We start from the raw sequence: 16,479 nt of genomic DNA, 5'->3' as shown, positions 1-16,479 counted from the left end.
GCTGCAGTTAATTCACAGTCTGTCAGCCTCTTACATTTTCCTATTGGTAAATTTCCTTTTTGCAGTCTCCTTGAGGAAAACTCTTAGTATTTCACTTTTTTTTTCCAGATTGCCTTGGAACCAGAGCCCCTTCTTCAGATGAAATTATTAAATTAGCAGAAGCAAATGTCTATTGGTCAGTTCAGGAACTGAAATGCATGGATGCAAGGACTTTTGACAAAAACGTGGAACGTCTTGGGACTGTCTCTGGTTTTAACAGCTCACAGCTTATGGTGTTGAAGGAAAAAGCCAAGCAGGTAACTATACTGTCTGTGAAAGAAAATTAAATCCATAATTTGACTTGCTTTTATAGAGCTGCATAGTTCAAAAATAACTATGTTATGGCAATGTCACTATTGCTGCAGGAATATCTATTGCTTATTGGAAAAATAATGTGAGATGGTGATAGAAAGCTATTGTCTTGCTTTAGAGTCGACAGGCAAGTTGTTCTGAGCTATTCGCTGCTGAAAAACTTGAGTGCTTTTGCTTTCCCATGGCTTTTTGGTTGCTTGCTTCTTGCTTTTCTTTTATAAATGAAAAACCAGCAAGCTGTCCTATGGGAATTTGGCTGGCCTGCTGAGAATTCAGCTTAGAGTGTTAAAGTGTCTACATCTATGTTAAATATAGTTTATGGTGGCATAAAACCAGATGGACCAAGAGGGTATTTAGCTGGGTAAGTAACAGGTCTCTGCCCTGGGCACAGGCCGTACCTGATGCCCATGGTGTTTGCCAGAGCACAGGACATGGTTGTGTGATGCCAGCGCTGTGCCCTGTGTCCGGGGCCACCGTCAGCAGGGTGCCTGGGTGCTCATCAGTGCTCCCTTGTCCAGCTGTGGGCTCCTGAAAGCCACACCTCACCCCATCCCTGGCACTGGTGATTCACCCTCCTGGGGGTGATTTCCTCGTACTGCTTCCTGGTATTGTCACAAACAGACTTTTGATTCAGCCAGAAAAAGCCTTAGGGTGTAGTGAAACCATTTGTTTTGGCTGCGGAAGACCCAGAGGTGAAGAGGTTACCGAGCCCAGGCTGTCTTCAGCTGCATGTCACCAGCATTTGATGGAGGCTGTCTGCTCTCTGTCTCCATCCCTTCATGGCTAGCTACTTCTGAATCCCATTCTACCAAAATGATCCAACCCTTAAAAAGTTGTTTGTACGGTTTGCTCTGACAGAACAAGGGTAGGAAGCATCTACAAGTCCAGTTGACTGCCAGTAGGACCAGTGCAGATGCTTGGAGATCTGAGGGCTGGGACAAGGGTCAAGGTGGGCCTGGGCAGTATCTTTGTAATCACGAGTTGCAGTCAGAGCAGTGGAGCTGACCATGACCTTTGGGTAAATAAGGCCGACAGTGCAGTTTTTAGAAGTGCAGCTCAGCTTTTAAAACTCCTGAACTACAGGTGCTGGAAGGGAGAGAGCACTGGTCAGATTTCTGAAAGCTGACAGTGACTGCAGTTCTGTTTCTGCTGCCGTGCTGGGGTAGGACAACAGCCCCCCGTGTCAAATGCTTCTGTCCCAAGACAGCCTTCCTCTGTCAACACAGAGATATGTGGGTAGGAAAAGGGGAAAAAAAAATCCGAGGAGATGAATGTTAGTTTATTATCTGAGATGGTGGAAACTAAAGTGTTTTACAGCAGTGCAATATAATGGTGTGCTTACGAAGTGGTATCTGCTCTAGAGAAATTGTCTACAAGGTTAATGTGCTCCTAGCCCAGCTATGTTCAATGCAAAGATACCGAAAGATACACAGATCTGTAGTGCACTGAATTTTGTATATTGGGTCTCTGTGGTAAGACAAACTGCTGCTGGACAAGGACAGACTTTCTATATACACTGAACGCCAAGCATGAGAAATCAGATAGTACAGGCAAAACAACTGCAGCTCTTCGACATTGTATGTATAAGATGCTGTTATATTATTAACTAAAGGGCATCTTTGATTAAATGTTTGATTAAGCCAGCTTTAATTTCTCCTAAATTGATTTATTTATTCCAAAATAAACAACATACTACTCGTGGTCCCAAACTAATTCAAAAAAAATAGTTATCAGATTGGGTCTTAATGAAAGTAAGCAGCTTAGCTCACTTGTAAGGGGAAGGTCTCCAGGCTCTGTGATAGTAACAGATGTGTGGATTTGCATTCTCTAGGTGAATGAGGACAAAGGAGTGGTTCAGTTTTAATGTGTTGTGTTATTTATACCATTATGTCTGAGATTTCATGCAGCGCTGTCAGATGATGCTATTTATGAAACAGCTGAAACCCCGTATTTTATGACCTGGATCAGGAAACAGACACACAACATTTTTAACTGTATGTGTTTCGTGTACCTCTTAAATTAGAGAATTAGGAGCTTTAAAATCAGGATAATGTTTTTTACTGTCTCTTTTCTTTGGAAAGACTGAAATTTCCCACGCTTAGGCCCCTGTTCTGTTTCTTTATGATATTGTAAAACCAGCATAAAAGATCCGGTGGAAACTCAGTCAGGAGGTACAGGTCCAGCAAAAGCCTCTCTTAAGCAAATCTTTAACCCAAGTGTCATAGTTGAGAAGAAACACCTCAGCAGCCTTGGGGCTGCTCTGTCTTAGATGTGCACATTGGTGTGAACAGCACATAGTCAGCAACTCTGGGTGAGAATTATTTTATTCCAGAGGTCTGGCCCTTTGTGGGTTGTACAGTACCAGATGTATCTGAAGGTGCAAACACTATTTAGTAGGCAAGTACAGAGAGATTTCTTCAGTGAGTCCTCACTAGCATTCACCCTTCAAGCTTTTTGAACAAAAGCTAGATTGTGGCAATCCTGAAAATAAAAGAAGTATTTCCATGGAATGGTTAACTTAGCCCAGAACTGGCTTTTTACATTTATTTCTCTACATGAAGTTAGCGGCACAATTGTACTAGAAAACTTCCTTGTACCAACTAACATTGCAACGTTGCTGAAGTCTCTGAGACCTTTAAAGGGAACTTTTTTTTTCCTTATACCTGTCTTGTTCAAGTTACTCCCTTCAGCCAGAACCTAGCATACTTTTTTTTTTTTTTTTTTTTTGCAAAGGCAGTTGGCCACATCCTGAGAAATACTGCCCACCGACTATCAGCTAAATATTATTGACAGTTCCAGGCTCTGCAAATCCAGCTCTTGATGCCCTTTCATTATTCCTTATCCAGATAGATCTTTTCCTGTAATCAAAATTTCCTTGGGGCTGGTCTGTAACAACTTCTCAGTCACTGTAACTATATCACAGATAAACCGAGTTCTACTGCTTCTAGTTTTAAATACATTGGTATTGATATTTTAGATAAACTAACCATTGTTAATGCAGAACCTTGAAAGGCTTCACAATATCCAGTCTCTGCATTTTGTGTGCGAAGAAGCCTACATCAGGTATTGGGACTTTTAAAACCAAAGTTTTGGGAAATGGTTTACATACAGGAAGATTCACAATGATCTAACAGATGCTGTACATTAATGAATCTGTTCTAAAGGTTTGGGGATCGCTGTCAGTCTGGAAGAGTTACCATATTGTTTCTCTGGGGCGCATTGCTCTGGCACTCACTGAAGATGAAATTGAAGAGCTGGATTTACATCTGATCGACACCATTTCTGTTCTGAGTCAGCAAACAGAATGGACTCATACCCAAGTAAGTACATTATTGAATTTACTACTGGATTCATGCTTTTTGAGACTCAAGTCCTAGAATTGCCTAGGAAATTGATACAGCCACCCCCACCACTCTCTGCTTGTTGTCTTCAGCCTTGGCCCCTGCAAATGAGGGCTGGCAAAGACATTTTGGCACCTACATCCCATTCACATCTGAATCTTAGTCCTAAACACAGGTCACCATCTATAGGTGACACTTAAATAAGGCAGGACAACCTGATATTAGAAAACCTAAAAATTTCATGTTGATTCCCTTGAGTAATTTGCATTTCTGTCTAACAATTTAATTGAATTGGGCAGTTCTGTTAGGCATTTCAATGCACATTTCTTCTGGTGAAGTGGTCTCTTGTGACTCAGCAGAAGACACACTGAATTCTTTTAACTTGCTTTCATTTCTGAAGTGGCCATGTAACCATGCTCTGCTTAGATGCCTCATAGAGGTGGTGCCAGTGCCTGTCCTGAAGACCATGCAAAACTCCATTTAATTATGTTGGGGAGGCTCCATTGTAACACTCCATAGCTTCCAGTAAGACTTTGAGCTTCTAGTAACAAAACCTTCAATTAAGTTCACTCTGTTCTTGCCTAATATCTTATTATTTTTGCAGGCAAGATCTATTTTGCACAGTTTTCTAGAAGACTCTGGCCAGACAATGAGTACATTAAAAAGTTTTGATTTAGTTGGATTAGGAGCTATTCTCTGTGCTCTGAACTCCACAGAAATCATGTCCATAAGGAGTGTTGAATTCAGGTACTACATTCGATACTTATGAAATATGTATTAGTATTTCTATTGACAAAATGCAGTTTGTTTTCCTTTGAGATTTCCAGAGCCTAAAGGCCTCTTTTAGTTTGCACTTAAGATGCTTTAAGAAAGCCAATAGATGTTATGGAAAGCATACAGTAGCTGTTTAAAATATAGTCCATTTTAGATTTTCTCTGCCATTTATATCTCACTATTCAAATATTGCACTGAGAAACTTAGGCTTTTGCTCAAAGCATTAAACTTTTGTATGCAGCAATTGTACATATATTTTTAACTGGAAAAGAGGTTTACAGTCTTGCTACTGCAGACTAAGTATATTCCAAGCACTTTTAATATTGCATGTGATTGCAGCATGTCATATTAACCTTGTTGCCTTTTGCAGTGCTGCTGTTGCAAGAATTGGCCTGTTGCTGTGTAGCACCCCTGTTCTGAGGCAGTTTAAGAAGATGGCAGAGTCTGTGTTTGGATCTGCAACTAGCTGGAATGGCTCTGTGTTACAGGAGATTGGTACTATAGCAGGTAACAAACTTCAGACTGCAGATGGTAATAGATGTGAAGCAGTATTACTGAGCAGTAGGAGACAGGTTCATGTAGTAATGCGTTTTTTTAGACTGGCAAAATATATTTCTTCCAGGGAGGAGTCATCTGCAGGGATGGATGTTCAGCAATTTCTTCAGTGCTAAGGAAAAGCCGTGGTAGTTTCCATAAGGTGCATCCCATTGCACTTTTTTTAAAGCTTTCCAATAATTTCACTTAATGCTCCCTAAGACTTCTTGTATGAGAAGAAGCTGTCAAGAAGCATTCCTGAATAACACTGCTTGTATTTTTATAGATTTTATAGATTTAAACACATCTCCCCTCAACTGTCTCTCTTAGAAGCAAAAGAGTTATTTAATGGTCCCTTGGGTAGTGTAGGTTCCATACCGTTAGCTAAGGTCAGATTATTTCTAATATTTGAATATAATGAAAGAGAAAACAAACAAAAAAAAAGAACTGGTATTTTTTTATGAAACGTTGAAGAAATATATTTTAGATATTTTGTGCAAGAGCTTAAATTTTGTGTTAGCTTAAAAGTCAGTCTAATAAAAAATGTATTACCTTTGCAGGTGGTTTGAATGAGGATGAATTAAAAGCTTTCGATAAAAACCTGATGCCATATTTCCAGCCAATAGCAATAAGCCACATACCTGGTGAAATTTTCCAAGTAAGAGCTTTATTTTTACTCTCTTATGAATGAACTGCAACACTGATTTATGGTTTGGCTTGGGGTTTCAGCAGGTATTTTTCTGTGGTCAGTTAAGTGAGAGACAGTCAAAGATCTGAAACATTAACTTTCAACTATATCATCTGTATTTGTGATGAACATAAAATATGTTAAACAAGCTTTTTTTTTTCCCCTCAAATGAGTCCCAAGGGAAAAGAAAAGATCTAGGGTCAGAAAGCACAGAAAGGACTCTTTCTTCTGACACTGTATTCAGATCTGAGCTTTCTTCTGTTTATTAACATTTGCAGAGATGCTATCACAGCTACACATTTCTCTGCTTGACTGCCTAAGAGCCTTTTTATTATCTTAAAATCTGGCACCATTCTCCAGAGTTGGCTCTGAGAAACAGACTGTACAAGCAGATACAGATCAGAAAGGAATTACATCTAATTAAACCTGTTCTGAATGTGGACCAGAAATTAGAACATGGATCTTGAGATCATTGCCCCAGACGTTATTTGACTTAGTGACAAGATTAATATTCTGCCTAGGCTGGTCTCTGTCAGATGCCTGGGCAAGCAATATACTTATGGACAGATGAGCTAAACAGATAGTTAACTGTGTCAGGTTCCATAAATGAGAAAAACTCCTTGAACACTGTTCTGCACAGTACCACCAACAGTTTAGATAAGCTTGAGATGTCCTTAGTCAAACTATCTCTCTGGAAAACAGGCAAAGCTGAGGGTCTACATCATCTTGTAGAATTTCTTTCAAATAACATACATTTTTGTTAGTAAGAATAGTAATGATACTACAAAATGTGCTTAACAAATAACAGGGAACCTTCCCAGAACAGTTTTCTGCATTTGAAAGATTCAAAGCAGAATTTGTGTTTACACAGATCTTGTATAGGGCTGCATATATTATTCAGCTTTTGATTTATGAAAAATTACATTGTGTTATGGACCTTAATTTAGTTTTAAAGTGGCTTATCTTAACATTTCTGGACTGACAGGCATTTATTTGAGCTTACTAGTTTTAAAAGAGTACACCATTTGATAGATAATGAAAAACTGGGAAGGGTTTATTCCATTGTCTGACCTACTTGGAAGCGGAATATAGTCCCTTACAAAGATAAAGTAGAACTAGGATGCAGAACTGTTGCAGCACAGACAGCACGTTGTACAGGAGGGCTGCAATTCTTGTGACTGCATATTGTTAGCTGGAATGCAAGCCATCCAGCATGACCAACCAATACATGTAGGCTTTACAGACTGGTTAATTTCTGTGTGATACAAATACTGTAAAATTATGATTTCCGTGTTCCTTTTTAAACACAAGTTTTAATATGACCAAAGTTGGAAGATTTGCAGTCTAAAAGAGGAAAATGAATAATGAGATTGAAGCATATTGCTTTTTTATCTCACTGCTCTACTGATAACTCAAATCAAAGGTCGAACATACGTTCAAGAGAGTTTGCTTGGGAGCAGATGTAAGAGGAAACAAATGAAAACGCAGGAGGATGCACAGCGTCATCAGTCTTTGAGCAAATCAGAAAACTGCCTGGAAAATTAAACTCCAGTTACATATTGAAGCAGTGTCCAATATAGTGTTGGCACAGAAAGCCTCTCAAACTTTCAGACCCGAGCAGCAAAGACGAGGGTGTAAGATAGATGAGTAGCCAGTGAAGTAAATGAACAAAAAGGTTTTTCTAAGCTCTGTTGAGCTATTCTATAGAAATACAATGTTGAAGGCTGTTTCCCCTCATTCCAAAGGCAAAACAGTGATTCCTTACCAGTGTTGGAGCCACTAGCCTATCAGCAGCTTAAATGACTTTCTGACTTTTTTTCCTCCCAGGCATTGTCCCCAGAACAAATAGCAAACCTGGGCCCTGAAAATGCTGCCATGGTTACAGGATCTCAACGTAAGCATCTGACTTTATCACAGCTCCAGAGCCTTCAGCTGGCACTGGATGGAGCCAGGACAAGCACCCCAGAGGCACCCACCACAGCTTGTGCACGCCCAGTGGGGCAGACCCCAGCTCCAGGTGGTGAGTGCAGCCAGTCCCCTCTCCTGCTTAGAAGGGAGGACACTGGTGCACAAGTGGGACAGGTATCTCAGCACCCACCAGGATCATTCACGTCTTCTGAGAGTAGACTAGAGTGAATTTTCTAATCAACTTTTTAAGTCAGGCTTCCAATCATGCACCTGACCAAGAGGAGCAGCAAGGGTGGTATTGGATTTACCCACAGCAAGAGATAATGGAGGAAGATAAGTCAGCTGGCTAGCGCATCACATTGTGCTAAGCACTAGCTTGTGTAGAATGTTGTCCAAAGCAATGATCTTTCCCTTCTTCTTTGTTCCCATATTCTTTGCCTAAATAACTTAGAGCAGGTCCCTCCATCTCTGGACCTTCAGATCACAGCCTTTATCTGCAGCAGAACCTGGTTTGCAGAGCTGCAAGTGGGAAAGGAGGTAGCACTGGGGTGGATTAGCACCTTTACCGAGACTTGATCTTGGGCCCCTGGAGCAGTTTTTTCTTCTGTTCCCATCCTATTTGGAATGAAAGTCTATTCGTACCTAGGCTTCAGCAGTTTAACTTACTACTTCTCCATATTGTAATTTATACTGGGCAAGTTATGTTGGCAAGTGTATTAATGGACATTTTACATTTAGTGATATTTTACACAGTCAAGCCAGTTTTGAGAAATTATCGCTGTCAGACAGCAAACACTGTTCTTTCCACTACCACCAGTGAGAGAGAAGTTGTGAAGAAAAGACAAGGATGCCGAGGTGCTAAAATAGCAGTAAAGGTGGCTAAATTACTCTGACGCCCTTGCAGGAATTAGAGCAGGTCTTCCTAGAAGCAGCTGAATTGTGCTCTCAGCCCAGATCTCTCATGCACATGACATGTTTCCCCTGTAGATACTCCAAAAGGAGGAGTTTCCTGGGTGAAGATCACCTGAGTTCTTAAGCTCCTCATTCGTTATTCCCAGTATACTTGTCATTCTGTACTACCCCTATGGAATGCTTCTTTTCAGAGCTGTGTATGTTAAACTGAGGTTGACCATTCTGAATTGTATCATCTTTAGAGTTGCTGAATCTAATTGGGAGGATTGAAATGTTGGATTTTGCTGTTCCTCTCTAGGCTGGCTTAGGTAAGACTGCACTAGTCTGAACTGTGTCGCAACACTAAGGCATAAAGCTCTGTTTTTCAGGTGCTCCCTGTTTGAGTGGCTTCAGCATCTGGTTGTGTGCCGTGTTCATGCTGTGCGTGCTCTCCTGAATCTATCATTGTTAAGCTTGTGGTAAGTTTTATTTTCAGTTGGAAGTATCTTTATAATAGAGACACAGTTCATCTGCAATGGTGGTGGCTTAGCAGTTACACAACAGTGTGAAGGACTGAGAGATCCCCTTCCTGCTTTGAATACAGAGATAACAATTTTTGAATAACTTTTATGTATTTTATGTACCTCTCTTGGACTATCTTTGACCCTAATCAAGGGGAGAACATTTTATCTCATCTTTACTGTAAGGCCAGCCTTAACAAACGTATATTTAAAATTCCATGCAACACCAATCCATTAGTGCATTTTATTTGGAGCGTGTTGTTGGTATTAAGCTGTATTTTGTGTGTTCCAGTCCACTGATAAGATTTTATTCCACAACTGCTGTGATAACCTCCAGCTAAATGAATGTTGCCATTAACTGTTGAGGGGATATTACAATTTTGACAGAATAAAATTTAACAAGAGCACTGGTGGGCTTATGTTGTAAATGCTAGTTAAGCAAACAAATGTTGAGTGTAACACCAGAGCATTTAAAGACTGCAAACCAAGGTATGTCAAAAGATTTCATTTTTTTCTTTGCTTTTTGATTTTCAGTGTCCTGGAACTTAAAAAGGAGATGCTAAAGAGCTGCAGCTCAGCACAAATAGTAGAATGAAGAGGTTCTCAAATGTCCGAGTACAACCTGATTAATTTCTTAAAAGCAACACCTTCATCCATCATTGTGATGTGAAGTATCCCCTTTTCCTTGCTTTACCATTAATGAGTAACACAGGAGTTCCCTCCAAGTGCTTCAGAACACATTTCAAAACTGGAAATGCCTTATGTGCATCATGAGAAAAAAACTTACGCAGTCCTTTTTATGTTGACTACTTTGGTCACACTATTTTATCCGTCTGTTAGGTTTTCTTTTTATACCTTGAATCATTCCTCAGAACAGAGGCTGTCTTTCTGTGTGACATAGTAGAAACCATGCTGAAAGTTACTGCTGTTGCAATAAAATAATTTAATCTCTGGGATGCTGGTTTAAATCCTGCTCAGCTAAGAAGTGGTCCTGAGTGAAATACCTTTCAAACTTTTATTTGTATTTCTTTGTGGCAAACATCACACCTAGCTTCTTAGTACTGAAAGCAGATTTAAAATTTTCCTACGGGTGGGGAAGGGATAGGATCGGGGCTGGAGGGAAGAGGCTCCCAGCTTCTGGTGCTGCTGGGGAAGAGCGAGTGTTTGCTGTTGCTGCTGGGAATAACAGCTCCCACCCCATTCCCAGATAGTCTGTAATTCCTGCAGCAGCAGGAGCCAGCCTGATTTTCAGGGCTCTGTTATTGGCAAAGGAAGCAGTAAGAGCATGGCCATTTTTCACCCCCTCATGTTCCCTCTTGCTCTTTAGCAATCTGTTCCTCTCTGAACTGCCTTTGCCTATCTTTAACCCTAGCAAATATGATGTGATGTTACAAGTACTACTATGCTGTATTTTATGAGCAAAGAACTACTATTGTTGCAAATTGCCTTGCAGCCTTTTCTCTAGCGCCAGTGATAAAATTCTAGCTTGTTCCCAGTGCGTTTCCTTTTCTGCATATAAACAGTAGATTGCAGCATTTACTTAAATAGAAAAATTTGTATGATCAATCCCAGTAAATACATGCAAACACCCACCAAAAGCCAAAAATGCTTCAATGGATCCAATACATTATAAAGATTTATGTTTTCTCATCTTAAAAAGTCATGCCTCATTTAGATGTGAAAGTACTAAAAGGTTGTTTCATTTCTAGAAATTACTTGACCTGAATTCTGTGTGTATTTCAGTGAAGATGCAGGAGAGTATTTTCATAGTCAAGAAGAGAGTCAGTGTTTCCAGTTCAGCTGTGTAAGTCAGATACGTGACTTAGCTATATCAAGCACTTCAAAAATCCATATGAGCTGAAAATGATCTTCTGTCAATGTACCTGGTAGTGATTCTGTCTGCAATTATGTGAGTCAGCGTTCAGCTTTTAATTGGAGCAGGAGTGAGCTCTTTGCTTTGTGCCATCTGTGCTGTGATTCCTTTCAAGCACAAGTGCTCTTAAATAGCTAAACTCCTTGATTATTTATTTTATTAAATTAATAATTATGTTAATATCTTTAGCATTGCATTTACATTTGGTCAAAGACATCTATTTCTTACAAGAGTAGCATAGAAACGTAAATGCAGAGCACATACTTAATGTCATAGTTGCTTCATGGTGAGAGGACAAGCCCTTTTTGGTTTGTGTGATGATGTGAGCATCTTGGATGGTGAGTATTGCAGAAAAGCTATTTTACTTTTTCTGGTGCACCTCTTACAAAGATATCTGATATAACGGTTCATTCTGCAAAAACTGTGATTCATAAGATGCCTTCCTCAAAACTCTTGAAAATGAATGTCTGTGAGGAGAATGGATGGGGAGGAGAGAGTCAGAGCAGTAGTGCGCACAGCACGTAGTCTGCTGTCCATGTAAGTAATCTGCTGTCCATTCACAATCTGGCATGCTTCCATTGCTAAGAAGAAACTGAAACACGTAAACTTTCCTTTTTACTCCTATAAACCACAGAATTGCTTACTGCAGGCATCCATGCCATATGATACTGCTAGCCACAAGCGCCTGTCACCAGTGCTGCTATGTATTATATACCAAATACCCATGATCACATTCACTGGCATGTGTTCATGGGAAAGATGTCTCACACTCCCTCTTTTTTCACACTGCCAAGACTTTTGACAGAGAAATGCTGTATAAAGTTTTCTTTGATCCTTAAAGAAATGTTGCTGCTTGTTTTACATGTGGGTAACATTTGTTTAAACCAAGATTAATTTTCCCCATACCCTTTTAGTTTTAACACTCGTATTTGAGAATAGCATAAAAAAACCAGACTCTAATGCAGAAATCTGCTGCTGAATATGCCATGACACTAATTTTCTGCATACTCTGAGTATCGCAGCTCTCCTCTCCACTTGTGCCTACTCTGATGGTTGCTAGGCACTGCTGTAGATCCTGCAGGATATACGTCTGACTGTTGACAGTCTGACATAACTCTGGTGTAGGCCAAGCTCCTCCAAGTGTTGTGAACCATGTGACAAGCGGCCGTGTCTAGCAGGATGTCAGAGGAGGTATTTCATTTAATTCATTTGATGAGATGTAGGATTGTTAAGGGTCAGACAGAAAGAGATACTCTGTTGGCTTATTATTTCAGTGCCTGCCACCTTTTGTGTCCAGTAATCGTGTTTAGAAGAGAAAAAAGGGCTACTCGTTTGAGGTCACTGGTGGAAAAATTATCCCTACCACCTGGTACTGGGGAAATCCCACATTTCTGGTGGTATCTTTAAATCCCTGGAGATAAGGAAACGACTACATATCCACAGTGTCTGAAAGATGTCCCTCTAAAGCTGGCATTATGGCTGTTGTTTTTGTGCAGTACATGGAATGCTTGACTCCCAGTGATCTCAATCTGTCACATCAGGACTAACCAATACCTATCAGTGTGAGGCTCTAAAGAGACCACTTTAAAAAAAAAAAAAAAGTCATCCTTCTTTAATTTTAAAGTTAAAACACCATTTATGCTTCTGTATAATACGCTCAAATACTCCAGGGGCAATTACACACTGCATTATGGCAGATTTAGTTTATCACTTGACTGCTGTGCCTGTCTTAGGATCATCACCACAGATTGCAAGTCCCATCCTGCTCAACTGGGGCTTTGTTAGAAGTCCCATTCTGTCCACCCATGCTGCAGCAGTTGTGAGCCACTCCTTCCAGGTGTGCCAGCCGAACCTATGTAGGGTTAGGGGGGAGATCCTACTAACTCACTTATTTTGCTACTCACAAATAAGCAAGGAATCGAACAGTTGCCTGGAATGAGTCATGTGAGTAGATAATCCCATAGCACTGACCATAGCTCACATGCTGGTGTTCTGGCTCTTACTGTGTTGTGGTGGTTGTAGATGCTTCATTCTGCTTCAGTGGATGCCAGTTATGGAAGATCAATTGAGGAACAGTAACTTGTTAAATTGCAGTACCATGTTCCCTTGTGATAGGCTGTCATCCTTAGAGAAAAGTAGAAATCAAATAATCTCTTCCCTTTTCTCCTCCTAAAAAAAAAAACAAAACTGATATTGTAGGCTAATATGCAACTGTAAGCAATGTGATATCTTTATCTCAATGAAAATGTTTTTGATAACATTTTGATAATGTTTTTGATAACATTTTGATAATGTTTATTTTTTTTTAAAAACGAGCTTTCGATACATGAGCCTACCATCTCAGGAGGGCTAAGATCCTTATTTTACTCTTACAGTCTTGATTAGTAAGATATTCTCTCCTGTATCATATGATGTGGCACAACCCTGTGGACTGCTTACTCCACTGCTGTTGCGGACAGGCTCTGGCTTCCCTACCTGATAAGGCAGGAAGGAAACTGGATAGAAAAGACAGGTCTGCAAAGAATAAACGCAAACTCCTAATGTAAGTTAAATTTCTCTTATCAATACCCTAGAACATCTAAAATTATTCCTCAGAAATAGTATTTTGTACTTCGTTTTACAGCATGCTTTAAAATGTACAGATAAAAGACAAACCTGTCAAACAAATCAATGTATCATCCAGGTATATATTTTCATATATTTTGATAAAATGTTTAATATCTTTTCATCCTATCTATTCAGTTCCTAAACAGAGAAATTATAAGACTAGCTCATACACTCCACCTGCCCTCGTCTGGTACCAGGACCTGTAGCAATTTTGTACCATAAAATATTTTTGTCAGAATTAGCATCTTATTAATTGTACCTGGCAGTATACAGTCTGGGAATGCATTGTATTTTTTTCTGCTAAGAGTACAAATCAGCCAATGTCCATCTGTCTCTTCCTGCCCCTTCCTGTTCAGCATCGTTCTGCTTTTCTGATCTGGATTAATAAGGATTTTCATGCCCTCATGATGTAGGAACAGAAGGCATGTTCAGAGCTTACCATCCAAGTGACTATACATTGCAGCATTAAATGGAGGAATTATGATTGCTGGATTTCTTGCTTTGCAGGCAACAGTGTAACATTTATCTCCTAATATTTTAGCTGGTATTAATTACCCTTGGAAACACTTAACAGTGTCTCTCATAGTATCTGAAATCTTTACTGAAAAAAAAAAAAGGGAGAGAGGACAGGAGTAAATTCCTAGAAGAGAAGAGAAAATTGCTGAAAATACTAATTCATCACAAATACAGCAGGGTATTTTTTCTGGTACTCTTTTTCCTCATGAGCTTTTAACAGTTGTATAGAAAAGAACTGTTTTGATTTACCAAAGAATAGTCTTTGCTCTAGTTAAAATCACATGCTGGTTTGATGCCCTGGGTCATCTTCAAGTGAGACCTGATGTGTTTCAATATTTAATCAGATATCAGAAAACAACTTAGATCACAAATAAGCTCTGAATATATACTGCATAAACTGAGATAAGAGTTGTTGTTTATTCTAGTCATAATATTATTGATTCCATAGCTTTTGAAAGAGATGAAACATCATTTCTCTACCAGGTCATCAAGAAAGCTTATATGTAAGGTAGTTTATCTGAATTGGACCCTACTACCTCCCATGTAATTGTTTCCATAGCTTGGGTTAATCACAAGTTTCTCTGTGAAATAAGTATGTTCAGCTGTTTCAGGGGAGATGCACACTCTTTTCAGGCCCTCTTTACAGAACAGTGATCATTAAGACTAAGTACTTTATTTCTATACTGGGCCTTTGTCAAGCTGGGTAGGTCAGTTTTAGAAATTTGAAGTTTATTTGGGAAGAGATCCATGGAATGTAGCATATATTTCAGCTGGTCAGAAGAATACACAGTATAATATTAACGCCTGTCAGTGTCTGAGCCAATGCCCATTGAAGTACATGGACAGCTTCACATGGATTCTTTCCCTGAAACCACTGTGAAAAGATGTTGAAGAAGTCTTTCGTCTGGTTAAGAAATATACAGTCTATCCACTTAATGCCACTGTCCAGGACAGCGTATTTGTCCCAGGTGGTATTTCATGCTCTAATACCTGTCTTTCTCAGGTGGTATTTTATTTCATCCATGATGAAAGTGTTTTTAATCCTTTAAACCAAAGCAGAGTGTTATGCTGCACAGCATCCCCCTCTCATGGGGCATTGATTTCAGGCAGCACAAATGGGACTTCAGTACCTTACTGCATCCTAGGAAAATCTTTGTCCAGTTTAGTGCAAAGGACACCACAGCTTTCAGTACCCTGAGCTCTATTGCCAGAGTGCCTTTGAGAAACACTGGCTGTCCAGCAGAGCATCAGATGTACTTCTCACCTTCCACATTTTTTTTTCTCTTGCCTAGTCAGTGACATTGAATGTCAGGATCCTGGAGACTTTGGTCAAGGGCCAAGGAAAGATGAGAACTGCTCCATTTCACTTGCTGTTGCTGAGTGCAAGGTATCTTAGGCAAGTGGAGTGAGATTCTGCAGAATTTTCCTGTTGTCCTGCTCAGGGAGCACAGCTGCACCTCAGGATACCAGGACAGGCGGAGGTGTTAAAATGGGCATGTGAACAGCAAGGGCCAGGGAAAGCTGAGCTTGCCTCAGGGTGGCAAGCCTGTCCTGAGACTGCCAGGGAGCTCTGCTTACCCATCTAATATTACTGAATGGAAAAGGAACTTTGCTGGCTTTCCCCAGGAAAATGAAGAAACAGAGAAAACAGACCTGAGAAGAGGGGAGTGAAAGCAAACTAGAAATGAAAAGGAGAAAGATAGAAAATGAGCTTTCAGGGACTGGAAATCCGAGAAGGTAAAGAAGAAAAAGAAACCCAATGAAGAACACTGAGATAAAGATTTAAACTAAGCAAAGATTTTTTCCTAAATCTTTTCTGTGTGGTTCTCATGTCTGCCCTTTTTTCAGTTAACCATAGGATCACTGGTAAAACAAGGGGGCTCTCATGTTAAACCTGTGGGTAAAACTTGCAGCCAGACTGGACTTGTCTGAGGTCTACCTTGTGCTGTTAACACAGGGAGCTCTGTCCTCATCTTCTGTGCGTGCTGCACAGAAGTTAGAGCCGACCTGCAATGCTGCCAGCTCTTGTGGACGGCTGGAGCCAGGTCAGTGCGGATGCCGCAGGGTAGATCGAGCTGTGGACGGGCTCTGGCCTCCCTCAGTTAGAGGCTAAATACCACAACAGGGAGCAATATCCTGTTGTCTTTCAGATGTGGGACTTACTCTCAAGCATTAAGGTGTCCAAGTTTTGGGGGAGTCAAGTTGAGCCTGGGAAAAAGAGGGAAGGGAGAAGAACAGGCAATACATTAAATTAACTTTCCCCAAGTTGAGTGCTTTGCCTGTGATAGAAATCGGTAAGTGATCTCCCTGTCTTTATCTCATGACTAGGATAAGTTTTCAAAGTATATATGTTGTTCTGATGGAAATTTTCTGTGGACTTTATACAGCATGGTTCTTATGCTACAGCGTGTGTAATAATGTCAAATGAGATTTTTAAGAAATTACTTTTTATAGCATCCCAGAAGAGTAAGTTAA

The 16,479-nt window shown here is 40.1% G+C and overlaps 1 protein-coding gene across 1 annotated transcript in view; it reads left to right on the top strand.

Moving 5' to 3' along the window:
- OTOA (otoancorin) overlaps window positions 1-9,950 on the top strand; it is a 30,094-nt gene extending 20,144 nt beyond the window's left edge. The window contains exons 18-25 of the mRNA XM_035548834.2: window positions 109-296; window positions 3,516-3,671; window positions 4,297-4,439; window positions 4,837-4,973; window positions 5,561-5,658; window positions 7,516-7,708; window positions 8,877-8,966; window positions 9,543-9,950. Coding sequence (XP_035404727.1) covers window positions 109-296; window positions 3,516-3,671; window positions 4,297-4,439; window positions 4,837-4,973; window positions 5,561-5,658; window positions 7,516-7,708; window positions 8,877-8,944 — 983 coding nt within the window. The 3' untranslated portion in view covers window positions 8,945-8,966; window positions 9,543-9,950. The remainder of the gene's footprint in view (window positions 1-108; window positions 297-3,515; window positions 3,672-4,296; window positions 4,440-4,836; window positions 4,974-5,560; window positions 5,659-7,515; window positions 7,709-8,876; window positions 8,967-9,542) is intronic.
- Window positions 9,951-16,479: the final 6,529 nt, after the last annotated feature.

The sequence above is a fragment of the Cygnus atratus genome, chromosome 15 (genome assembly GCF_013377495.2).
Source record: "Cygnus atratus isolate AKBS03 ecotype Queensland, Australia chromosome 15, CAtr_DNAZoo_HiC_assembly, whole genome shotgun sequence".
Lineage (NCBI taxonomy): Eukaryota > Metazoa > Chordata > Aves > Anseriformes > Anatidae > Cygnus > Cygnus atratus.
This window is presented reverse-complemented; position numbering and strand designations above follow the sequence as displayed.